The 26,338-nt window shown below is 58.4% G+C and overlaps 1 protein-coding gene across 5 annotated transcripts in view; it reads right to left on the bottom strand.

The window, feature by feature from the left end:
* Positions 1-1,419: 1,419 nt before the first annotated feature.
* CXXC5 (CXXC finger protein 5) overlaps positions 1,420-26,338 on the bottom strand; it is a 37,020-nt gene continuing 12,101 nt past the window's right edge. For 4 of the 5 annotated variants that reach the window (XM_073221772.1, XM_073221773.1, XM_037016244.2 and 1 more), the window contains exons 2-3: positions 3,919-4,979; positions 1,420-2,457 (exon numbers count right to left, since the gene is read on the bottom strand). In XM_073221772.1, the coding sequence (XP_073077873.1) occupies positions 2,413-2,457; positions 3,919-4,827 (954 nt within the window). In that variant the 5' untranslated portion in view covers positions 4,828-4,979 and the 3' untranslated portion in view covers positions 1,420-2,412. Of the gene's footprint in view, positions 2,458-3,918; positions 4,980-15,918; positions 16,049-26,338 lie in introns of those variants that run through there. The other variant, XM_017656473.3, reaches the window with a different exon arrangement.

Raw genomic sequence — 26,338 nt, 5'->3', positions numbered from 1 at the left:
CAGAGTGCAAGAGGCTGAAGTTGGAAGAGGTAAGGGGCTTCAGGGTTAGGGCTTCTTTGTGTCGGGGGGTGGGCCCAGGAGTCATGGCTGGGCTGTGGGCTGGCACACTAAAAGGTACAGGCTGGCTGAGTCACAGCAACCCCCTGCGGGGCTGGCACTGGAGCCGTCCACCCCACACCTGTAGGCATGCCAATGAGGGCTGGCTGGGGCCATCTGCGGCCTGTGTGTTGCCAGCAGCCAGGCGGGGGCAAGCAGGGGCCTCCTGCCTGAATGCCCCCAGCTGACCAGGCCTCCCACCCCGAGCCCCCAGGAGGACCCTCCCACCTGCTCAAGGTCCTGGAGGTGCTGCAGTTTGCCTTGTGTGGGGTGCCCCAGGCTGCAACACCTCCCCCTGCTCCCTGCTGGATGCCACCCTTCAGCAGAGCCGCCTGGAGAGATCACAGGCAGCTACATGAAAGGGAATTTTTCCCAGGCAGAGATGGAGTTGAAAGCTGCCTCCCACCACCCCTGCTGTGCCAGGCCAAGCTGCTGAGCTCCTGGTGCTCTAAGGGAACCTGTGACACCCAGGAAGGGCTTGGGGGTCAGAGCCCCCACTCAATATAGCTGCTTTTTCTCCTCCTGGGAGCAATGGTCGACAGCCCATCTCACCACCCACAGCTTCAGAAGCTGCCCCTTCCTCAATCCCAAACCCTCACCCACCTGAGGCCAGGACCCAACAAGCTAGCCTCTGATGCGCAGTGGCGGACATGCGCTGCCACGTTTAGGCTGCCCTGGCCTAGACCATGACTGTGGTGATTTCCCCAGACGTCTGGCCTGAGGTCCCAGACAACCTTGTGTCAACAAACTTCCTGGGGGTGGGATAGTTACACAAAAGGCAAAGCCAGGGACACCCCCAAGACCCCAGACTGGCAGCCCTCAGGCCTGAGGAGGGGTGTATGTGTGTGTTGGAGGTCTCTGAGTATGTGCTGGGCACAGCCAGGTCCCCATGAACCTGGCAAAAACTGCTCTCTGGGGAACCACCTCAGTGACGGGGGCACCAGATCTCTGCAAATACAAGAACCTAAGCAGGCGTTCAGACACCACTCTCAGCACTGCACTGCTAGCTGCTTGGCACAGATCAGGTGACTAGAGAAGGTGGCCCCAGGCGAGTGAAGGAGGTCCAGGTGCTGAGGCAGGGGTGCCACCAGGCAGGCCAAGTGCTCCAGCACCAGTCACTTTCAGGGTAACAGCATTTCCATCCTGTCAGCCAAGCTAGCTGCTCCTGCTTGCTCGCCCCACTTCTGGACCCAGAGGGCCTCACTTCCTGAGATCCCCACTTTAAATGTCCCCAGGCCAGCCTTCTGTCTTCCCAAGGTGGTCCCAGAACAACCTCTGCCCAGCAACTGCCCCCAAGCCCAGAGAGCAAGAAGCCAGCGGAGCTTCGTGACACAAACATGCATTCGTTTTATTCACAAAACAGCCTGGTTTCCTAAAACAATACAAACAGCATGTTCATCAGCAGGAAGCTGGCCATGGGCAAGGGGGGCTCAGGCCGCAGGGGGCCCCCTGGGCACCCAACCCCCACTGGCAGGGGTCACGCAAAGGAGTCCTTTCTTCTGTTGCTGTCAGTCAGCAAGGCCAGAAAAGAAGGACTTATTTCCTCTTAGGGAAGTAGCCAGGATAGGAAATATCAAGACACGGGCTTCCCAGATCTCAGTGGATAAAGGAACAGAACCTTCATTTTTGCAAACTCATCATTGTTGGAGTGGTGGGGGGGGTCCCATCCTGGGGACTGTGGGTGTAGCATGGCTGGTCTGGGCCCGGGGGTGGGTGGGCTGCTCCCTCCCACTCTGAGCTCCTCAGGGCAGCTCTGCACGCATGGCTGGTACAGAGGGGCACTGACACGGCGCCATCAACATTCTCGTGTGGATTCTCCAGGCAAACTATGCACTATTTCGTGGTCGGAAAGAATCAAAGGAAGTTTAAATGAGGGTGGAGTTAAACTGTGCTAAATTACAGTAGTGCTTATTAGTAACTAGATTTCAAAAGGTTACAGAAAATTTACATTCTCTACACAAAAACTGCATCTCCTGCACAGACAACATCGACATCGACACAGGAAGGAAACTGATTGTCCATTCTTTGCCCAGGAAGTCTCGGTACTTTATAGATTCGTCTTTACCTCTTTTTTGTTGTTGTTCTTCCGAAAAAGCACTTAAAATCTTTTTTTTTTCTTTTTCTCTTTATACTAGGGACATGGAGATGTTAAAACGACAACAAAAAATATATATATAAAAACAGGAATGAAATCTGTGAGAATATTTTTGGTTCTAAAGATGGGTGCATCCGTTTGTCTTCGCCCGAATCCCTTGCCGGAGACCACGCGAGCAGTGACAATTGCACGGAGAGGGCAGCTTTGGGTTCCCGCCGCCGTCACTGAAACCACCGGAAGGCGGCTCCCGTCGGAAGCATCACCTTCTGGCGGGGGCGGGAGACAAAAACAAGGAGAGAGTTCAGTCAGAGTCCGGCTGCGCCTGGTGCAAAGACGTTCCCCCGTGGATGGCCTCATGGCGGAGGGATAGGCATGGAGTGAAAGCGGCCACCCTGTGGAGTTCCTGACATCCTGGCCAGGCAAGAGCAGGAGCCTTGACCCGACGGGCTGCTGAAGGGCCCGGAGCACCCTGAGGCCTCCTGAGCCGCTGTGCCCAGGAATCCTCCTTCCAGGCAGGAAGACCCATTCCCCTGGTCCAGAGGCCACAGCGCCAGGTGGCTATGGTGCATCCGGGAGCTGTGTGCACTGGACACATATATGGATATGTGCCTGGAACCATGCCATAGTGTGGTGTGTTTGGAACTGTGGTGGGAAGGATACTTGCTGTGTTTATTAAAAGGCTGCATCTATGGTAAGACTATGTGTACTGGCAGGAGTGTGCGTGTGTGTGTGTCTACACTAGCTGAGAGTGTGTACATTTGGGTGCATATAGGTGTGTTCTCTGGGCGAGAGAGCAGATATGCAAGGCCTGGGGCTCATGGGTGGGAAGGTAACCAAGGCTGGGGTGTCGTAATATTGTTTTCCAACCACTCTGGACATTTGTGTCAAGCCCACTCACAGAGGGGCAGGGATAGCAAGCTGAAAAGATGCTTTAGTACCCAGCCAGGCACCACACTAGGCTGCCATGGCTGGAGGCACAGGGACAGGCCCTGCCATGAGGGTGGAGAGAAAGCAGCCTGGGAACCCTCTGCCTTCTCTAAGCTAATCCCATGGTGGACAGGCTTTGCCCATACCCCAGGCTCACAGCCACACACCAATCCTAGGCCCACACGACCTCTGGCCATTAGCTGTACAGCCAGATTGACCTTGGGGCACCAAGGCACCCTAAACCTAGACCCAGGGTTCTTCGAGGCTTCAGAGCTCGGCGGTCTGGAGCTGTTCTATCCTCAGGTGGCCTTGGGTAAAGTCTGGGTTCCGAAGGGGCAAGTGAAGCACTTATCCCTTAAAGCTGTAGCATCCACAGGAAGGAACCCTTCAAATGGGACAGAGGAGAGTCCCAGAATCTGAGGCCATGGGCTGGAAGCTTTGGGACATGTCTGAGAGTCAGAAGCTCAGGACCTGTAGAGGGGTCTCAATACCTGACCTAGAACTCCAGCTGGAGCTGGAGGGTCAGAGTCCTAGGGCTGGGCTGGGAGTGCTCCACCCCTGCCTGGAATTTTATGTTTGCCTTGACAACTACAACCTAATGGGATGTCAGGATGTGGTTCTTGACTTCTGGGGTCGTGAACTGGTGTCTCAGAGCCTGACTAGAACCCCAGAGCTGAGACATTGGCAGGGTACCCCTCAGACACTTGTTCAGGCAAGAGAGGTGGGGCTGGGGTCGGGCGTGGGTTTGGACTGCCAGACAGACGCAAGAGCCCACACACCTCCCTCTAAGGCGCCGTTACCTCCAGAGCAGCGGAAGGCTTCTTTTTGAGTTCCTCACATTTTCTGAATTTGCAAATCTGATGGCCAGTCTTTCGGTTCCTACAACTGCTGCATTGCTCGCAGTTGATGCGCCGCCGGCAGGGCGCACACATGCCACAGCGTTTCCGCTTCTTTTTGCCCGAGCTGATGGCGGAGGCCAGCTCTCCCTGCATGGGGTACTCGGCCAGGCCGGCCATGTGCAGTGCACTCTCGGCCAGGAACACCCCCGCTGGGGTCATGATGAAGAGGCCTGGATTGATGGGGAAGGCGCCCAGGTAGGGGAAGTCGGACTGGCCATTGAGGGCTTCAGCACCTGCCACGGCCTCCATGTCAGGCAGGCCAGTGCCCGCCTCGCTCATCAGCGGTAGGTGCTCCTGCACCACGCGCTTCAGCATCTCCGTGGATTGCGCGAACTGCTGCAGCGTCAGCTGTCCCTCAGCTGCCAGCTCCGTGGCTCGCTCGGCCTTGCTCAGCAGGCTGGCCACAGCACCACTTTTGTGCTTTGAGGTAGGGTTGCTTTTGTCCACAACCATGGCCGCCGCCAGGTCGTGCCCATTGACCAGCAGGGAGGCGGCTGCGGCTGCGGCTGCCTTCTCGGCAGACTCCCCGCCCATCATGCTGCCACCGCCACTGCCCCCACTGCCCCCAAAAGAAGAGTAGTGGGAGAGAGGACGGGAGCGGCGCAGACTCTTGTTAAGGGGTTCGCTGATGATGCCGCTCTTGTTCCGACGCTCAGGTGGGGGTGCGTCATCTGCCACTGAGGCCTGCGTGACAGCGGCCGCTGCTGCACTCTTGTCGGCCACTCCCGCCTTTGGGCCGCTGCCACCTCCGCCACTGGCATTGCTGCTGCTGTCGCCAGTGTCTTGGGGGCCACTGCCGAGGCTCGACATGGTGGGTCTGAGGCCCAGACTGGGGGAGCCTGGCAACTGCGGGAGGTCCACAGACCAGTGCCGGGCCCTGCTGCCCACAAATGAGGTGCCTGCTGGGCCTTGATGCTCAGGGCAGGCACATGGCCAGGTGTCCCCGTGGAAGCGTCTTCACTCTATAGGGAAAGTAGATACAGGGTCAATGCAGCAGTGAACACCTTCACCAACATCACCATCAGCACAAACTCTATGACCATTGTAACAACCACAAGCCTGACCAAGCATTTGTGAAGTGCCAGGTCCACATGGGTTAGGAATCTTTTTTCTCTGTTAAGACTCAGAAAAACCCTACTTAGCAGTGGCTAGTAATACCCTACCTTATAAGGTTTAAGAGGAGGATTGACTAAGCCCATGGGTGCACAGCTACCAGCAGGCGTGGTGGATGCTCAGCCCGGGTCCCCAGGGCCCACATCTGCCCTGCTAGAGCCTGGAAGAACTGATGGAGGTAGCCAGTCCTTCCTGGCCTTGGGGTAGGAGAGAGCTGGAGATAATTATCCCTGGAGGGTTAGAGAGTCACCTTTCTCTTCGTAATCTTCCTTCCCTGGCACCTAAAAGAAGGCTCAGAACAGCCTCTGAAGGGCTTGAGGGTGTAGACCAAAAAGTCTGGGAAGTTGCCTCTGGATTCTCATTTAGAGATTCTTAATACACATAAATTATCTCAAGGCTCTGAGAAGTCCTGCAGGTAAAGGAAACTGACTTTGTTCAACAGTTTACCAAATAGAGTACAGAACCTTTATTTCAAGGAGCACGTATCCTCCTGCTAGAGGGCAGGCAGCACTGCACCAGAGGATAAGCCTTCTCCTGCGAGAATAGGGCTGGGGGCAGTGGCAGGACACGCTGGGCACACACTGGCATACTCTCCTTCCTCACCCTCAAGCCACAATCTCATCACCTCAGACCTCATGCTTGTCTCTGCTCAGGCCCCACTGCTGTGTTCCGGCCTGGCTCCCAGATGGGTGCGGACAGGTGGCGGTCCCAGTGACAGCCTAGAGCTGGGGTGGGCTGTGGGCAGGAGGGGCCTCTGGCTGGGACAAGCTAGGACTGAGAGCACACGCGACCCTGCAGGGGATGGAGCCTGTTCTTCAGCCACATCCACGTTTCTGAGATGCCCCTTCTCAGGACGGAGCCCGCTCTGCTCAGGCCCCATGACTAAGGCACACGAGCAGCAGGAGCTCTAGAAGGAACTGGTCCAGGTGGAGCAGGGCAGCAGTTTCGTCATCAGCCCGGCTCTACTGTCTCTTCCCTGCCTGCCTGCTGCGGCCTAGCAACCTCTAGGAGGGGGTGCTGGGGCGGGAGGACAGAGCCCAGCCCAAGCGGCTGGCTGCACAAGGGAGAGGAGCACATCTGGCTGGGCCTGTCCGGCCCTAGGCTGGGGGCGGCACACACTGCATCTTTGTCTCCAGGCAACACTGCCATCCCCCAGTCACAGGACTCAGCCTGTTCCTGGGAGGTCATCTAGCCCAACCCTCACACTCAGAGGGGGATCTCAAGGCCCCAGGCAGGAGGAGGCACCTGCCCAGAGCTGCTAAGGAGTAGCCCTGAGGAGCAAGAGCAGGAAGGGAAAAGCTGTCCCTTGGGCAAGATGAATAGCAGACACCAGCAGGCAGCCAGATGCCCCCTGGCCCTCCCAGCGGGGCGCTGGCCCACCTAGGCTCCTTCTTAGTGAAGGTGGGTGGGTGTTAAGAGAAGCTCGGCAAGCTGGCAGATTCCACCAGGACACACCCAGGGGCGCCTGGCAGGGTATCCAGGCTGGGGTGAGGGTGTCACAGCGGTCAGACTTGTAGTGAGGAAGGGGGTCATGTGTGCCCAAGGATAGCTGTGCTCCATCCCATTTCCCCAGGGCTAATAAGCCCAGGCTGGCTCTTGGGCCCATCTCCTCAGACCAGTACCCCTCCCTCCAGGCATCACTGGCCCTGGCCCGGTGTCAGGAACAGGGCCAGGGACCATCAGCCTGAGTCAATTCACCCAGCCCCTGCCCTTCCGAGCTCAAGTGCCCTGCCCCGGACCACAGCCCCAGCAGAGCCATAGACAAGGTGAGGGGAGATGGGAGAGGACAGGCGCCTGCAGGTGGAGGGGTGGGAGGGGAGCAGTCTGAGCCCTAGCCCCTGTGTGTGTCCCCCGCCTCTGCGGCCTGCTGGCTGGTGGCAGAAATCGATAGCTGCATTAACGCTGCTTGTGCTCACCCCCTCTCCCCCTCCCAGCTCCAGGATCCGGCTGTGCGTGCGGGGCGGCAGGTCAATTAGAAGTCAGCTCCCTCCAGCAGACGCAGACACAGCCCGGCCTGCTCAGGGCTGGCGCTCTGGCTGAATCTCTCTGCTTTTGTCTCCATCCTGAAGCTCTTGTGGTGGGGCCCAAACCTATGCTCTGAATGTCTCTGATCTTCTATTTTTCTGTCCTTCCTCAGGGGGCACCCTCTCCCAGCACCGCCCCCAGCCCCTGCCCCCAGGTCCTGGGACATGCTGAGCTCATGGTATGTCATCGAACAGGTGCTGCAGGCAGAACACTGGTTTGTCAGCCACAGAAACTGAAGGCTGGGGCTACACAAAGGGGCCTGGCACACAGGGTAACTCTGCTCTCAAACTCCAGAGTCGGTAGATACCAACATCTAGTCCCCAAAGACTGGTCCCTAAGCTTGTTTCAAATTTGCCCCTGTATCTGGCTCATCTCCTTCAGACCCCAGGAAAAGCTGATGCCCTGGTCCCAAGGGACCTCTGACCAGAAGGCCTGTCTGCCCTGCTCATGGAAGGAGAGGACATAAGAGAAGACCTTTCCCTAGGCCCCAGCCTTCTACTGCAGGGCACACAGCAACCCCTTTCCAGGCCAGCAAGGGCCTGGCAGTGCCCAGGCAGCAGGGGAGGAGCTGGGGCTGCGTTGAAGCGGAGCGGGAACGAGCGGGAGGGAAGCTGGCGGGCAGGCGGGCGGCGGTGGGCGCATCCATCATCGGCCCTGCCAGGAACGCATCCAGCCCCCAAAAAGAAATACTGCGCCTGAGGAGGGACAACAAAGGGCTCCGTTTCATCAGCAATGCGGAGCCAGCACCCCGCCGCCCCGCCAGCCACGGTCAGCCCACAAAGGACCCCTTTGTCCATGCCGGAGCCAGGCCAGCCAGAAGCTGGGACCAGGGGCTGACGGGTGGGGAGTGGGGGGAAACCAGTCATGGAAAGCTGGGGGGCAGAAGCGGACATGAGGGCAGAAGAAAAGAGACAGGTGGTAGGGACAGAGGATCACGGGACAGAACTGGACTGGAGGGTCAGAGAAAGGGGGACTTCGAGGGGACAGGGCACGGGGTCAGCGCCAGAGGACAGAGCATCATGGGAAGCAGAGATTGGGGGACTGACCTTAGAGACCCCAGGGCACTGGCCTAACTTGGGCACTTGAGGGTCCGAGAGATATGGAAACAGCCCCGAGGAGGGCATCCCAGGCCCTAGACCCTGCGGGCAGAGAGGCAGGCAGTGAGGGAGGCAGAGAGGCGGGGGGCCACCTGGGCGAGCCCCAGCCCACTCTGGTCTTGGCGTGGGAAGACACATCTGGGAGGAGGGCTGGGGATCAGTGGGTTCCCGGCCTCAGGGCCTGGCTATGGGGCTCGACCTCCTGCCTCCTACGGGCGGGCGTGGGCTCGTTGGTGTGAGCTGGGAAGGGAGAGGGAGTGTCAAACTGGGCCACCCCCTGCCTCTACCGCCCTCAGGCCCTGGCCAGTCCCAGAAGGTGCAGGCCCTGCTCCTCTAACCAGCCCCCACCACCAAGTGACACTCAGGGCCCTCTACTAACCCCATTAGCTAGCATTTATTGAGCACCTACTGTGTCCCTCGCCCTGTGCTCTTACGCTTTACATGTCTTCTCTCTCTCCTCGACGCTTCCACAGAAGCCGAGGAAACAGAACTGTTAACCAATTTCAGAGATGAAGAAATTGAGTCTCAAAGAGGTTCAAACTGTCAGTCCAAGGTCAAACAGCTGGTGCCCAGGACAGGTAGCATTTGAACCCAGAGCCCAAGTATCAGTCACCCTGCTCTGTGACCACCTTTGTTCTACCTGGACAACTGACAGAGTAGCCCAGGGCAAGGTGACCCAGTGGCCACGAGGCTGCCCCCACCCCACAGGGGTTGTTACCGTGCCTGTCACCTTTACGTGGTCAGGGGAGGGGGACAAGCTGTCAGGCCCCAGGGGAGTACCACACCTGGGGGGCCTGGAGATGCCCAGGCAGGAACCTGGAATGATGGGCCAGTGACATCATAATGCCAGCTAGCAATGAGGTCACCAGCAGTGGTGGCAGGGCCCTCAACCCACCCTGAGCTGCAAGAATTGTGCCCCCAGTGGGGCTGTGCCCTGTGCCCCAGTCCGAGCAGCACGAGGGCCGTGATCCTGTCTGCATGTAGACATGCACACGGTGAGAGGTCCTGGATGTGCCGCTGTACACATGCCCTCCCATCCCCTACCCGACAGCCCCAGGCCCTGTGGTGCTGGGGAGATGGCGCAGGAGAGGACTCTGCCGAGGCCCCGGAGCTCAGCCATGGTCACGTGGACCCACATGAAAGGCGGAAGGGGACTGCGTGGGGCGCAGGGGCCTTCCTGGAGTAAGGGACTGCGGGCCTGTGAGTGAAGGCTAAGGAGAGCTTACCCAAGGGGACACAGCCTGAAAGGGTTCCTAAGAAATGGGGAAGTGGGTGTGAGGTGTGGCTGTGAGGCTGGCAGAGTCCCAGTTGGGACGGGCCTTGAGGCCAAGAGCAGAGTTGTTTTGTTTTTTTTTAACAGCTTTACTGAGGTATAGTTTACATACTATAAAATCCACCCATTTATAAGTGTACCAATTCAATGATTTTTTAGTAAATTTACAGACTTGTACAACCACCACCACTACCTAGGGCAGAGTCTGAGCAAGGCACCTTCCCTCGCCTGCTCCTTCGCTGGCTGTGACAGTCTTGCAGGCTTGCCTGCTGAGGCAAGGCCCCCTTAGAGGCGGCTGCATTCTGGAGGGGTCTTCAAGACCCTGAGGCGCTGGCCCTGCGGAGCCCACCACCATCAGGCAGCCTAGCTTTGCAGACTTGCACGCCCTGGCTCATCACACCCTCTCATGCTTCCACATGCACTGCTGACATCCCTGCTCCACGCCCCAGGGTCGTCCCTCCACACCCCCACCCCACCCGACCTTGGTGGGTTGGTCTCCTTGGCCTCCAAGGGAGGTGAGATGAGCAGACTGATGGTGGGCAGGCCAGGAGTGGTGGAGAGCAGACCACAGCCTATGGCAGTTTAGGGGTATGTGAGGGGGTGGGGGGGGGTTTCCGTCTCTGATTTCCATGATTCAGCCTGGGGAGTTTCCAGAGGGAAAAAAAGCCCTACTCAGGCCCAAGGAGACGCACACAGGGACACTGGTCTTGGAGGCTGGGAGAAATGCAACCTCACTGGGCAGCACAGGGCACACATCAGGCTACAGATGGACACATACAAGGACATACTGACCACTACTAGCGCCCAGCAGATGACCTGCGTGGGACGTGCCCCCAGTACCACTAGAACCTCTCCAAGACCAACAGCCAAGGACAAAACAGGGGCTGCAATCCTCCTGACTCCACACACCCGGCCCTCTATGCCCCTCTTCTGAGGGCAGGCACAATGCCATTGCCTAGAACTGAAACACGATGCTAAGAAAGCCCCCGGAGTACTCGGGGCTCTCCTCTCTTATAGAGCTCCCAACATCAGCTGGAGGAAGGGATCAGCCCGTTTCATGCACAGGAACACTGAGGCCCCAGGCAGGAGGTATGACTTGACCTGAAGCTCCAGGGAGTAAGCGTCAGAGCCTGGGACACCTCTGATAAAGGCAAGTCCTTCCTCAACAGGCACCTCCTTCTGACCAGATTCCTTCCCTGGAAGAGTCAAAAGATCGGGGGGCCCTTCTGTGCTGTGTGACCTTGGCCTATGGCCCCTGAGCCAGTCTCCCCATCTGTAACACGGAACCACGAGGACAACAGCTAGCGTGTATGGAGGCCTTGTGTGCCGCACGCTGTACACGCCTTGTCTCACTGAATCCTCATACGTACCTTCTGAAGGAAGTACTACGATTGCCCCACTTAGAGCAGGCATTTGATAAGTGAATGTGATGTACAGAAAATGACGCCCTCCCCATTTGGGACCCCCTGGATCCTAAACTAATTTTCCAAAGTGTTGATATCTGAGCTGAAACCATCCTGAGATCAAAGCCACGTGCTTCTTGGGACATCCCTCCCGGTGGGCCTCCCCACAGGGGCAAGCCAGGGAAGGCTAGTTCAGACACTTGGGCCGAAGAAGCGGGGGGCGGGAGGCACGTCATCAGGACTGGCCAGGGGACCCAGAGTCCTAAGGTCTAGGCCTGTGGCTCCACTCGGTCTCTTCCTGTTGACTGTGACCAAGCCCTTCCCCGACGCCTCAGTTTCCCAACTGTAAAATGGGAGAGAATGGTCTTGCTCCTCACCCTAAACTGCAGGAGTCATAATCCCAGAGGCACCCATGGGGAAGGAGGTGGAGAAATACAGCAAAGCTTCCAGACAGTGATCCCCTCCCACTCTTGGACACCCAGGAGGAGGGTCCCAGAGGGCCTGCATCAGCCTGTCATGTGATTTGCAGAGAGGGAAACCGAGGTCTGAAGAGGAGGGTTTTGAGCAGGATACTGAGCTGAGACCAAGCCTCAGATGATGTGAGGCTTCTTGGGGTGAGAAGCACCCAGAATACATGAAAACAGCAGACCCTAAAAATGAGCACTCATTCTCTGCCAAGTATTTGCTATTTTATACACATTTTCTCCTTGAATTCTCTCTGTAACTCTTTAACTAGTATTATTCCCATTTACAGTGTGGCAACTGAGGCTCAGGGAAGTCAAGTCACCTGCCTAAGGTCACAGAGTCATGAAGCAGCAGAGCCAGAGTTTGAAACCAAGTCTGTGTGACTCCAGGGTCTGGCCCCCCGACATGGGCCAAGGGCTCTGAGGCACATGGAGGGATTCTGGCTGGAGGATGAGGTCTAGTTCGGCTCAGCCTAGAGGAATCCCCTAGGTTTCCCATGGGTCCTCAGGGGTGGCTCTTGCGTTCTGAGCAAAACACATTTAGGGTACTGCAGCTGTACCCTAAGGCCCAGGAAAAGACAGGGGAAGGGGCTGCAGTGGGCCAGACAGGGCAGGCTGGGCCAGGGCTCCGGGCATTCCGGCGGCCTCCGCAGGAAGCAGAATGGGACGGAAACCGGCTCCTGCCTCCTCCCCCAGAATCCTGTGGGCAGCCCAGCCGGCCACACAGAGGCCCTCTTTGTGCCTGCCCCAACCCGCTACCCGCGGCTGGCCCAGGGTTTTGAGTTTCCTTGGGGGTGGGGGCCCTGCGACCGCTAAACCTTCAGCTACCTCCCCCCTTTCAAGGACGGCCACAGCAGTCCACAGCTGGAGGACTTAGCGAATGGATGACCAGGGCTACCCCAGAGAAACTAGGGGGCCTAAAGTCTACCCACATCTCATTTTCCCCACACTTACACACCCTAATCAGGGGCTAGAGGTGGGCAGAGGGACCCAGAGACAGAGCCTGCCCTCTCTGCCAATAGCCACCAGGTCCATGTGACCCACTGGGAACCGCCCCCATTCCACTCCATCTGGGTGCTCTTGGGCCCAGGGTGGTGTACATAAAGAGGCTGGTCAGGTGGGTAGGGCAGTCATTTATCAACCATGATTCCTCACGCTCCAGGAGCTCCCTGGACACACAGGTTGCATCAAGGGGGAGGCCTTAAGCTCACTTCAGCAGTTCAGGGGACAAAAGCCCCTTGGGCAGTGTAAGTGTGCTCAGGGAACACTGGACCTCAGGGAGTGAACTCCAACTGGAATGGGTGTCATGAGGAGCAGCGCCACAGCCTAGCACATGCGCATGAGTCCACCTGGAGGCGTGTCAGGTGCCTGTGCATGCTGCATAGGTGACTGTGTGTGTGTCTGGGGGGCTGTGGGTGTGCCCAGGTGTGTACAGTCTCAGGTGTCACTCTGAAGGTTTGAGCACTGATGTACGCAGCAGTCTTACATACCAGAGTAGGTGAAGGTCTGGGTGATCGCCCCGTGTACAGGTGCAGTGTGTGCTTATCTACATCCATGTGTTTATGTGAATGCCTATGTGTGAACATGTGTACACATACACTGGTTTACAGGTGGCTGGATGTTTATGGGTTCTGACCCATGAGTATCAACCATCTTTGTCACGTGTATACCAGGTGTACGTTTGTGTGTGTATGTGAGTGCAAGCATTCTGTGAGCTACATCAGGGCCTCTGAGGGGTTCTGGGATGTGAGTGTGGGGCCCACCTCGGATGGGATGGTGCAGACAGGAACTGATGCCAGCTGCTGGGGCCCCTGTGGAAACAGGAAGCTGCCCACAGGTGTGCTTGCGCTGTGGTGGGGGCTGGGCTTCACTAGCCGAGAACCTGTCCCAGCCATGAGGGAGGCACCTGCGTTGTCTGCTGTTCAAGACGCAACAGCTTTGGCCAGGGTTTACCAGCCTGCCTGGACTGAGCTCGGAAAAAATTGGAAAACAAAAGCCCCCAGCCCGCAGCCCGCAGTCCCTCCCTGCAGAGGCATGAGGGAGGCAGGCAAGAGGCGGGAGGCTGAGGAGGAGGGTGGGGGGAGGTGTCGCCGCAGCCCCGGAACACAAAAATAATGAGGCGAGAGGGGCCATGGGGCCGAGCCGGCTGGTTCCGGAGTTGCTATCTGACCTTGACAGATGCCACAGCTGGGCGCCTGGAGAGGAGCCGCACCACACTGCTGCAGAACCAGCCCCCGCCTCCCCGAGGCCAGGTCGGTGGAGGTTCAGGCAGGCCCCAGCCACAGGCAGCCACCCCACCAGGTGGGAGCAGGAAGACCTCAGAGGGCGGCTCAGTTGGAGGAGGGGTGGGAGGGTATGGAGGCAAGGGAGTGGGGGCAGGGCACTGCAGGCAGGGGAGGCAGCAGTGGGGTCGCCAGAAAGTACCCTGGCCCTCGGGTGTGGATATGTGCGCAAGAATCACACCAAGTGTACCATTGTGCTTGTGTAGCTGTGAGGCTGAATGTGTGTGGGGCAGGGAAGCAAAGGGTGACTGTGAGAGTGACAATGATAATACGTGTGTGCATGTGTCCTGGGGTCACACGAGGATGGAGAGGATGGGAAGTCAGCTCCTGTCCCTGAAATGGGAGGGGCAATCACTCAGGGGTGGGCATGGATCACTCTCCTGCCCTGCTCAGAGCAACAGCTGTCCTGGTGGGTGTGAGTCAGGCTGGGGCCAGGGGAAGAGGGGAGACAAAGAGAGCCACAGGCCCCAGCCTCCACCAAGCTCTGTCACTTGCACACAGAGAGGTGCCCTAGTGGCCCTTCCTGGCCTACCCACTCCCACACTGTGGCGGTGATCTGGGGTGTCGGTGATAGGTGTGGGACTGGGCACCAGCACTCTGGGGACACCCATGAGGGGCTGGGGTGTGAGCTGCAGGAGGGGACACTGGGCTGGAGGCGGATTAGCAATTCCGAGCACTGGCTGCATAATTAAAAAATCATTACGGCAGGCAGGCGGGCAGAGCCGAGTGTGAGCTCACGCTCAGAGCGGGCGGGGACGCTGCCATGGCGCTCCCCCTCCCACTGCCTCCCTGAGGAAAAATCCCACCTGCTAATATAATTATGGAAAAACACAAGCACAGAAATTCGGTTTCAGCAAACAACGTGCCTGAGTGCCCAGGGCCTGCCTGGCTCTTAGCACAGCAGAGCAGGCTGGTCACTGGTGCCCAGGGCTCATAGCAGTGAGGCTGGCTCTGCTGGGTTCTTCTCCAGACGCTGACCTCCACCCTCTCAGCAATCCCCAAGAGAGGGGAGTGGGGGGCACGTAGAGTCCAGCTCCCCAAATCCCAAACCTAGGAGAACACTGGAGGGTCCTGACAGTTTACAAATGGGGAAACTGAGGCTAAGGAATCTATAGAAGGTCACTGTGTGGCGAAGCTGAGAAAACTGTTGGATCCGCTGCACCTATGCAACATCTCAGGAGCTCAACACGCCCATCCCATCTCTTCCCCCGTAGCCCCCCCAGCTCCCTCCACTCTTGCTGGGATCTCCCTCCCTGAGACAGAATGGGATTGTCCAAGCCATGTACCCCAGCACCACCCAGAACCTACCCATGCCGTACCCAACGGGGGGCTGTGGGGAGCCCCAGCCTCCCAGTTCAGGGACGAGGCTCCCCGGGCTCATCTCGGGTAAGCCGGGCGGCAGGGCTGGCTGCAGCCCGGAGAAGTGCGGCCAGCTCGGGGGCACAGGCCCCAGAATGGCAGCTCAGCCGCCATCACCTCGGGCCCGGCACAGGCAGCGCGCGGGCGGGGAGGCGAGCCCGGCCTAATTAGTCGGCCTGGGACCCGCGCGGGCGCCGGGGCTGCAGGCGGGGCAGCCGGAGCCGCGCAGGCACGTCCGCGGCTGGCCGGGAGGCGGCGGGGCGCCGGGCGGCCGCGGCGCCCGGAGACGCGGTGGGACGGGCGGCCCAGGCCTTCCCAAGCCGAAGAGATTCCGCACTGAGCAGGCCTGCCTCCCCTCATTCCTCGGTGCCACCGGGCGCAGCAATTAGAGGCTTTCAAAGTTTGTCCTTAATTGGTTTCATTTTTGCCTCATAAATGATTCATGGCCCCAGAGGTCGGGGAGGCGGAGGTAGTGGCAGGGGAAATTTAGGAAGGCTTTTGCCTGGATACAGACCCCCTACCTGAGGCTAGGGAGGGGGGGCCGCACCCCGGATTAGTAGATGACAGGGGCTGGGGACACCTTGGGCAGGTGGGACCCCCCAGCAAAACTAGAAGCCCAGGCCCTCTCCTTGGGAGCTAATTAGGAACTCCAAGTCCTCTGCAAACCAGAGCTCCTGAGCCAGGTCCAGAGCCCAGGCGGCTGCGGGGCCCTGGGGGCACGAAGGATAATGTAGAAATAACAAAATAACAGTGTCAATAATAACAATAGAGATGGTGAAGACTCAAAGAGTTCTTACTAAATTCTAGGCCTGGATCTAAGAACAACATATACATTATCTCTTCCAACTATCCACCACCCCCTGAAACCCTACGCAGAAGAGGTACCTGGATCTCCATTTCACAGATGAAGAAACCGAGGCTTGGAGAGATTCAGGCCTGCCTCCGATGCCAGAAATCCTCACTGCCCATGCTCTCAGGAGCTCGGAGTTCAGGGCTAGACTCCAGGAACATTGCCTGCCAGGTGGGTCAGGAGGTACACGCACGCCTCAAGGAAGTCCAGAAGTCCTGAGGCCTGCAAGACCCCAGAGGACACCTGAGCCAGGTTAGCTCCGCCCCTCAAAGGGCTGTGTGACCTTGGCTGGGCAGTATCTTCATGGGGCCTTAACTGGCCCATCTGTACAATAGGAAAACAGGAGCCACCTGCCAGGAGCACTATGTCTAGAGCTAACTGTGCTGGGCATGGGATTCTGACAGATGCCATGGGCCCCACCCTCAGGGAGCTCCCAGTCAAGGGGGATGGACAGACACACACAGAAGGGCTTGGCAGAGTCTGTGCAGAGACCCCCAGCTCTCAGCCAGTGGCCCTACATGCTGGTGGGCAGTACCAGGGAATGCTTCTTGGAGGTGAGGTGGGCTGAGGAAGCTTTGTCCTCTGACCCTATACACAGGATGCTCAGGGAGAGGGTGTTGCCCATCTAAACCCAAGCCGAGGGGTCAGATCTTGAAGATGCCCCGTACTACAGACTGCATCGGAGTGAGGTGGGGTGCATAGTGCCCAGCTCAGCCTGCCCATGACAGTCACTTTTCTTCTGAACAATGAGACGCGAGGCCTACATAATTAACTTCAGGGCCTACATGGACCCTGGAGATGAGGGAATGCACTAAATAAATCCAGGAGGTAATGCTGTATGGACTGACTCCCCCTAGAGGAGCCCAGGGCCCTGGGCCGCTAGCTGTTGGTTCATGGATGCCCAAATACACCCCTCTCCAGGTCCTCTGTCCCAACCGCATAAACCAGATTCCCCTCCAAAAACCTGCTGGTCTTCTCAGTCCCTGGCACCAGCAGAGTCCTATCAGCTCCTGCTCTCCCACCCAGGCTGCTGCCAAGGCCAGACACTTCAACTGGTTATACCTCCCTGCACCTCACCACAGCCCTCTGATTGGCATATGTCATCATCCCCCATTTCCCAGATGAGGTTCATGAGGCTCAGAGAAATCTGCCCAAGGCCACACAGCTGGGAGGAACCCAAGCCCCTTCAAGTCCACGCCCCTTAGCTCGCCAGCCTCCTGCAAGTCAGTACCCCTAACCTGCGCTAGGGGTCCATAGGGCTCCCGTTCTCCTATTTTTACAGATGGCCGCTTCTCGCCCCAGCACTGATCCCTCCTGTCTGGACAAAGACTGTACTGAGCCCACAATCCTCTAGACACTAGAACATGGTTGGGCTGTTGTGGTCAGAGGCCCTAGGAATGGGGTCCTATGGACCCCAAGAAGCCCAAAGGCATGGGGTCTTATGCCCCAGCCCAGCTGAGTCATCTTGAAGATTGGGCAGGGCAGTGAGGGAAGCCCCTACGCGCACATCAGGGTACCACAAACGTCTGAGGTGGGAAGAGACACAGTGGTGCCAGTGGTGCCAGGGTGTAGGGGGTCAGCCATGTCCCTGGCCCCCTCCTTAGGGAACAGAATCAACTGAAATGCCCCTATCACCCACGCCCAGGAGGGGGCTTCCTGTAGGAGCATTCATCCCTTGGGAAGAAGCCTGAGCTTTACACACCCCCCATTCCATCCTGATGGAGGATAGAGCTCAACACCTGGGCAAATCCTATCCTCTGTGAGGCCTGGTTGTTTCATTGCACAGTGGGCCCAACAGCATCCCTTGAGCCCTTTAGAAAAGCTTTTGGGTATAGGTTTAAAAGTTTTCCTTGAGAACAGGGATTTGGAAGAACGAGACAGAATATTCAGTGCTCTATGTTGGCCACAGGCACTTGAGACCCTGAGGTTTGATGATGGCTTCTTGAAGATGCAGACAAGAGGTCGAGTTCTCAGGATGCTGGGTTCACATCAGCAGAGCCAGTTAACAAACCTTTCCCAGGTGCGCGCTCTGGGCCAGAATACAGCTGGTCTGCCCCTTCCTCCTCACTGCCCAGCTGCCCAGCCAGGTCACCAGGGTCCCTCTCTCCTCCCCGCCTGCCCAGGAAGCCGCACCTCAGGCAGGTCAGCACTAATGTCAGTCAGACCAGCTGGGCGTGGGGCCCGCCACCTCTGGAACCATCAATTAATTAACTTTTTCAAATTAATTTCCCAAGCAAAATTCCATAATTACATCTGTTTCTGTCATCCTGAGCTGGGCAGGCCAGAGGGCCCTGCAGTGAGCTGGACTATGGAGTCAGGGGTAACCACACCAGCCCCAGGACAGGTCAGAAAGGTGCTGGGGTTGGCTTGCAACCCAGCAGGGAAACTGCCTGGCACCCTCGTGGATGCTGTCTGGGAGAAGTGGGGGCAGAGAAGCCAGAGCCCTCCAGCCAGGAGGTAGGGGCTCGGGGACACCCATGCCTGCCCAGCTCATCCTACGGTCCCCATGCCCCCAAATCACAGTGGGTCTTGGCAGGGCCCAGCAGAAGCAGAGGCACTGCGAGGCTGAGGAGGCCGCGGCCGGCTGCGGCGTTCTAATTTCCCAAAGGGGCTGAGATTAATTAGCTCACACACAGGCGCGGTGAGGGAGAGGAGTGGGAGCGGGGGCGGGCAGCACCCGGCGAGGAGCTGGCTGGCGCTCCCCTCTGCCCGCCCACCCCCCCGGCAGGCAGGCAGGCAGCCTTGACTGCCTGGGTGCTGAAGGTCAGTGGCCAAGCCGGCTGAGCCAGCAGACTGGCACTGTCTCCTTCCCAGAATCCCTGAGACCAAGGTTGGGGGACAGTGACCACGAGGGTGGCCCAGGTGGGGTGGGGAAGCTCCACTGTCACTACCATAAAGTCTGTGCCAGCTGCTCCGTCCACACCATCTTGTTTTATCCTCACAGCAGCACAAAGAGGTAAGCACGACAGTCTACCCATTTCACAGATGAGGACCCTAAGGCTCGGGGCTGAGTGGGGCAGTGACTGGTCAGTCAGCCAAGTTGCAGATGGTGGAGGTTGAGACTAGAACCCAGCCTGGCCCAATTCTAGAGCCTGCCTTGCATCCTGGGCCTGGGGGACCTGGGAACACTGGCTGAACGGCACATGGGTCTGTCTGGCTGTGACTGATCCCTGCCTCAGAGAACCTGCAGGGCAGACTCTCAGTCATTTCACAGATGCAGAAACTGAGACCAGAAAGGGGAAGTGACTTGCCATATGCAGCATACGGTCCCAAACACAGAGTCTGTCCCTCCATTTGAGGCCAGCACCAACTTCCAGCAAAATACAGTCGACTCAGTGACCTTTAGTGAGCCCTAACCCAGGGCCCTAGTGTGCCTGGTGCTCTTTGGCTATCCAGCACACTGATCAGGGCATGGGGGGTCACTGCTGCTGCTGCTGTGTTCGGAAAAGGAAAATATCTCCAGCTCAAGGGCACTTTCTCAACTACTCCCTACAGGGTTCCCTGGAGAGGGGAAAGAAACCCCCAGGAAGGTGGGGCTTGGGAGATGGGGGAGGTGTGTGGCCACAGGCCAGGCCCCTAGATGGCTCTCACAAGCCTAGAAATTTAGTTTCCCAGTACTTGACCGCAAGGAGGTCCCCGAAACCCTAAGGGGCATCCCCTGGCCCCCTACCCCACTCCCAGTGAATCACTTTCCCTACACCTTCCCTACCCAAGGCCGGCAATGCTCACCCTCCCCAGGGCTAAGGGATCAACAGTCCCAAGGCCCTTGGGTCCAAACCTGGGGAGTGTCTGATACAGCAGAGGGCACAGGGACAGTCATGGCGCTGGGCACAGGGAGGGAGGGGACTGGCCCAACTAGGAACATTACTCATCGTATGTGACTACAGGGGATGGGTGGGAAACCCCCAGATGCACAGGCTCAGGCCATGAAAAGGTCCAGGCAGGCTCTGGAGTCAGAGTCCTCTCCCGCCCTGCAGACCCCAGCCCAGGGAACCTCACGCAAGGCCATCTGCCCTTGCCGAGCCCATCCTCTGGTCTATGCAATGAACACGACGGCAGCCCCGCCCCCAGCAAAGTCTGAGAGGACCACATGAAGCTCTCAGGGCAGGGTCAGCATGCAGGAGGCTCTCAACAAACCAGAGCTGGGTTATTTTTACTGTCATCATCAACCAGCATAAGAGACAGCCATAACGGACGGCTCAAGCCACAAGTGCGGGCTTACCTAGGTTATGGCCCAAGTTCTACTACTGTTGGCTCTCAGTCTGAGCCAATCCCTTGTGCCTCAGTTTCCCCAGCTCCAAAGAGACCCCTCCCCCAACCCCAGCCCCCTCTTACCTGCAGGAACATAGGGATATGAGCACATGGGGTCTGAAGGCTACAAGGAAGCGGTCCTCAGCTGTCCAGGTTTGCACTTCCTTTTCTGGCCGCTACAGAAGAACCCACCTATACTTCCTCCCCACCTCCTACCTCCCCGGCTCCCTAGAACTGCCTGCTCTATACAAGCACCTCCTGCATCTCCCACAGTCCCGACAGCCCCTCACCACCCTGCAACACCCCATCTGCCACCTGAAGTCCGTGCTTGAGTCTAACTTTTGGCCTTGCTATGCTGGGGAATAGGAAACAAGAAAGCCTTGGGACTATGGTTTGGCGCTTTCGGTTTCTTCCCATGCTGCGAAGCCCCCAGGAATGTCTAGACACCCAAGGACCCTGAGCCCAACCCATTCCCACCCCTCCCCATCCCCGTGGCTCCAAGGCCAACCTCTTCGGAGAACAGCCCTAGAGAAGGCGAAATCCAGGACATTCTGATGAAGGGGTCCTGTGAAGTGTCACTCCCAGGAAAGTGTCAGCGTTGGCGGAGCAGAGGCAGCAGGGCTGGGTGCACCTGGAGATCCAGGTGTGACATGGTGGGAGCCGCACCCCATCACTGATTCAGGTCCTACAGCTTTGGGACACAGAGATAAGGTGCATCCCCATTTTATAGGTAGCAAAAGTGAGGTCAGAGAGGTCGGCAGACTGGCTGGTGATTACAAGGCAGGCAGTGACCAAAGCAGGTTTGGAGCCCAGGCCCATCCAACTCAAATCCACGGATCAGGGGACATTGAGTCCCCCTGACGGGCCACTGCCGTTCATTTTCCTCAGGGTACTTGGGCCCCTCTGTGCTCCCGGCCCACTGTCCAGGCCTCCCTGGGGGAGACCTGTGGGGCCAGCAGGTGGAGGCAGCCTGGGCCGGAGTTCTTACAGCCACCTGCCCCTTGACCCCTGCCAGGCTGCCTCAGTCCTGTGAGCCCAGAACATCTGGTGTTAGGTGATTAACTAAAGCCTTTCACGACCATGAACCCGACCTCATCAGACTCAATTCCCTCATCTTAAAAATGGTGTATTTTAAAGTGTATAAAAAATAGATATACCCCGCGTTCTGCCCAGTCCGGGGAAGACAGCCCCTGTCCCCAGTGCACAGCAGAAACTAGAGGCTCCCTGAGGGCATTCCTCCCACCCAGCAGCCCAGCCTGCCCTTGTACCCAGGCCAGCTCTCACCCATTCTGCAGGCCAGGAGACTACGAACCAGGGGCTGTGTCTGAACTCTAAGTCTCAAGGTGCTGGTGGCAAGGTGAGGGGAGATAGGTAGGGGCTTGGGAGCCAAGGGAACAGAGAGCAGGTACCAGGGTGAGAGAGGGCGAGCAGTGAGATCCCACTAGATAAAGGGGGTCTCATTCCTTCCCTAGTAACTGGCACCCCCAATCTCCCAAGGACCCCACCCCAAGTGAGGGGAGCAGCTGGCCGCTTGGTGCCCCCAGGAAAATCGATTTCCACAGCTGTCCTTCTCCAGCCTTCCTTCTTCAGGCCTCCTCTGCATCTCTCCCCCATCGCTCCCCATCTCTCCTCCATTGCTCCCATCGCTCCTCCTCCCCTCTGCCTGGGCCAGAGCTCCCCACTCTGGGGAGCAGGATGCATCTAACACTTCCATGCCTGACTCTTGGCCCCCCTCCCCGAGAGGGCCAAGCCAGCCCAGGGGGGTGGGGAAAAACATCTCCTCCCTTTCCGCACGGCCTTACAGAACTCAGCGGATTCTACCGGCCTGGGTCGGGATTCCTTTGTGTGAGCCTAGACAGAGGACTCTGGGTAAATGGAGCCCCTGCCATGCACGCACGTGTGTGTGTGTACATCCATGTGCATACCAGGTTCCATTCGTTGGTGCTCCTGGCCCAACACTGTGGTACCATGTGGGTGTGAACTTCGGCCTGCACCTGTGACAGCCAGGATGCAGCAGGCGGACAACTGCCTGATTAGGGCAGTGTACGGGGTCTCCCCAGGGGCACGGCACACCCATGTGTGACCGTGTATGTCCATTTGCCTATGTATGTGCCAGTGTGTGTGCATACCAGAGGCTAGGGCTGTGAGGACAACAGTAGTTGTGCTTCTGGAGTGTCCATGGCACATGTGACCAAACCCACATCATGCATGTCAGTTGTGTGTGCTGCGCTGCATGGAACTATGTGTGCTGACTGCCCCAAGTGTGCCCTGGGTGTGCCGCGTGGGGAGTGCGTGAGATGAGTGCACTGTGCCTGCCAGGCCATGAGGCCTCGTGGGGCTGCTGCAGATGGGGTGACTCACGTCTCCTGAGCTCATCCCGCCGCCTGCCTGCCCAGCTCACCCTGCTCTGCTGGGCTCGAGGCCGCCAGCACAAGAGGTGTTGGGGGGAGGCGCGGGCAGACGCGGCGGGGAGGCTGGCTTGATAAATAACCTGCTGCTTCCCCAGGCCTCTGAGAAGGGGAGGCTGCATCATAGGGAGAAGGGGGGGAATGGGGGAGGGCAGCCCCGGCCCCCACAGCCCCGGCTGGGGCTCCGGTTCCTGTTTCATCGAAACCTGAGCTGGGAAAAGCCTATCGGGTCATCTTGCCTGTCCCGCCGGCCGCCAGGCCCAGGCAAGCTGCCCCTCAGGGGACAAGCCCGCAGCCTGGCTGCCCAGCCAGTGGGTGGGTGGGTGGGGGGAAGATATTTCTGTCCAGACTAAATGCAGCTCCAGGCCTCTGTCTGCCCCCCCACCAACAGCTGTTCCCAGGGGCCCCCTGGCTCTGCAGGACTGACTAAATATGGCCCCCCCCACAACACAGCAAACCCCCAATGTTCACTTCTTCCTGTTGGCCCCACCCACATAAGGGTAGGGAGAAGGCTTAGGGAGTCCACTGTGTGACTTTGGGCCAATATATCCCCCTCTCTGGGCCCTCAGCTATGAAACATCAAGTATTATTCAGCTCTAGGCCCTGACCTGCCTAACAGGCACTATTAGAGAGCAAACCACGAAGATGACTAAATTGGGGTCTTTGTCTAGGGAGATAAGGGCTGAGGTACCCTCCTCCAAAGTGACTCCAACATGCTTCAGCCAAAGGGCTGGGAGAGACCCTCCTCAGCACCCCAAGTACCTTTAGGCTTATAAACATGGCACCCTCCACCCTGCATGTTCATTGCCCAAGCTGGGCAATACCAGGCTCCTCCAATCTGCCCCAGCCGGACCCTGGCCAGGAAACAAGTTGTGCCAGGCTTGGGGGTTGGGGGGAGCACGGGAGCATGACAGCTGCTATTTCCTGGAGGCCACAGGCAGGCACAACCCGGATTCCTGCCTGGCTCCACAGGCCACCAGACAGCCTCTCCCAGGCTCTGGCCCTCAAAGGGCACCCCATTCCCTGGTGTCAGCGCTGTCACTGGACCCAGCCGGGGTCAGAGCCCGGCTCCCTACAGCACTGGCACAGACAGGAATTCGGTGCTGAACACACCTTCTGGTCTGGCCTGGGGAGAATGGTGGTCTCTGCAGGGTTCAACAGGCAGAGGAGGCAGCCCCAGCCTCCCTCCTCCCGCCTGCCTGCCCACCCGGCTGCTTCCCCCAGCCCCACACGCACCAAATTCCCCACATGCCTGTCTGTCTCTGACAGCTCGCGCAAATACTTGGCTGCGCGGGCACCCGCTGTTCTGAGCCCGCTGTGCCTCCTCCCCTGCCTACCCCGGGGGGCTCTGCAGACACAGCCAGGGACGGGAGGGGGCCGCAGCCAAAAAGCCTGGTGGGCAGCGGGGGAAGCGAAGGCAGGAGGGACCAGTCTCAATTCCAAAGCACCACCCCCGGCCCCCAGGCGCGGGGTACTGAGGGACCCAGGAGGCCACTGGGAGCCAGCCCTAGCTGGGCGGCAGCTGCTGATGCCCCCGCTGCCCCCCGGAACCTCCCAGGAGGACCTTCCGGAGGCCTCCCACTCGCCTCGGCCGATGAAACAGCATCTGCCACCCCCGCGCCTGCAGTTCAGGACAGGGCGGAGGGCACCACGAGGCCCCTGGGGAAGGCTTTGAAATCTGGACTATGGCCCAGCCTCAGAGCAGGGGGGGTGCATTCCAGCCCTCCAGCGGTGTGAGGGGCACACTCTCCCAGCTGCCAGCCTGGGAAGCTCCACTCCGGCTAGCTGGGGGGCCTCATGTACCCCCAACTACACCCCTTCCTGCTCGCCTTGCCTCCCTCCCAGGAGCCTAGTGGAGGAACCACTTCCTGAGAATGGCTGGGATACTCCGAGGGCCGTGCCTTGAGGGCTGGCTCCTCATCTGCCCCCTACCTCACTCCTCCAGACTCACCCCTCTGTGAAATCACACTCCACCCCATGGCTGCAGCCAAGGAGCAGCCCTCCTGCCTGCTGCTCTGCCACTTGCCTGGGCACCCCAAGCATTCAGCACATAGCCAGCCACAGAGTAGACACTGAGTTGAGTAGACTCTGAATGAGACCTCATGGACACCACCTTCCATTTGGCAGATGGGTAAACTGAGGTCAGTAAAGAATCCCATGAGTTGGGGCTGCCATCTAGTGTTCTTCCTAAAGGAGAGTGACCACAAGTCCCTTCTCTACCCTTTTACTGCCCACCACACTTTCTGCCGCAGGAGCCAATTCAGCACCCCCAGGCTCCTGCAGGCATCAGGCGACTCCAAGCAGGACTTCTCAGTGCTTTGAGTCCAAATGCCCAGCCGGCCATTCTGGATTACTCTCCTACAGCCTAACAGTGGTCTTGAAAAGAACCCCATCTGTACTGTCTTTGTGACACTGGACTGTGGGATAGAGCCTCCTCTCCCCATTGCACAGATGGGGCTGCTGAGGCCCCCAAGGGAGGGGGGAGCTGCAGGCGGCCATGAATCAGAAGGGGAGCTGGGAAGCTGCCCAGCCCTGCCGGCTGTCGCTGGAAGCAACAGCCTGCATTTCCTCCTCACACTGGTGCCTCAGGAAGCGTGGGCAGCACCGTGAGGACCCCTCCCGGGCCTGCAGGCCAGCCTCAGCCCCTTGCTGCCTGACTGGGCCCACCAGCCCACCACCCACTCCCAAAGGGGTAGACCAGAGGCAGGTACATACTCCTGTCACTTGAAGGCACCGCAGGGAAGCCCCTCCCCTCAGATCCTCACTGTCCCCTAGCATCAAATAAGATTTGAAACATGACCATTCAAGCTTCCTCCAGCAGGAAAGCCCACGGTTCTGTCGAGTCCCAGCCCAACAAGAATCCTGATGAGAATCCCTCTGCTCTAAGCATCCTATGATTCTAGACTGTTTTGGCTAAAAATTCTAGGCCACCAAGATCTGACACTCCTGGGAAAAAAGGGGGCCAAGCCCGTCCTTGCCTGCTGCTGTGGGCCCAGCTAACCCATTTCCTATCTAGCTTTGGGGGAGGTGGGTCAGGCAGGAGAGGGGCTGGGTCTCTTCCATCAGGGTCAACCGGAACTGGACGTGAGGTGGTAGGTGGAGGGTGATTATGGGCCTGGGGATAGAGATGGTCTAGTCCTGGACAGCAGGCCAGCTCCTTGTGGCACACACAGCCACTGGTGCTGCAGGCGGCAGATGTCAGGAAGCCCAGCTCTCACCACAGTGCAGCTAGGGGTTTGTGAGCCTGCACCCCAACTCTGCAGCTTAGAGGCAGGACAGGCCTCGGGTTAGGGCTGGTCTCCCTGCTTCTCAGGTTCCAAGCCAAGCTCCACGCTTCATCTTCCTGTCTTCACCACCCACTGCTTCCTCCTTCCCACCAGTCCCCTTACCTCAGGCTCCCAGGCCAGCCCCAGCCTAGGCCAGCTGGCAGCCAGCCAGGGCAAAACTCTCAAGCCCATTTGATAGAGAGAAAAACTGGTCCAGAGAGAAGATATGACCTGACCTTAGGCCTCAGCACTGTCCCCTACCTCACTTTCTGGAATCCTCTACAGGGCCAATCTCCACATACCAGTCTGATCACCAGCACAAGCACTCAGTGCCCTTGACAGCACTCATTCCCACAGCCAATCATCTGGTCATTCATTCATTCATTCATTCATTCTTTCATTCACCCAATTAGCCAATTAGCACAACTCCCCACCACATGCCGGGACCCTTGCCAAGGGTATGGGGGCCTCAAGAAGGAAAGAGAGCAAGACTTGTATTCAGAGAGCACTTTAGGGAGTCCCAGCTCTGT

This window comes from Manis javanica, chromosome 14 (assembly GCF_040802235.1).
Source record: "Manis javanica isolate MJ-LG chromosome 14, MJ_LKY, whole genome shotgun sequence".
Classification (NCBI taxonomy): Eukaryota; Metazoa; Chordata; class Mammalia; order Pholidota; family Manidae; genus Manis; species Manis javanica.
Note: the sequence above shows the minus strand (reverse complement) of the source record. Positions and strands in the feature narration are given on the sequence as shown.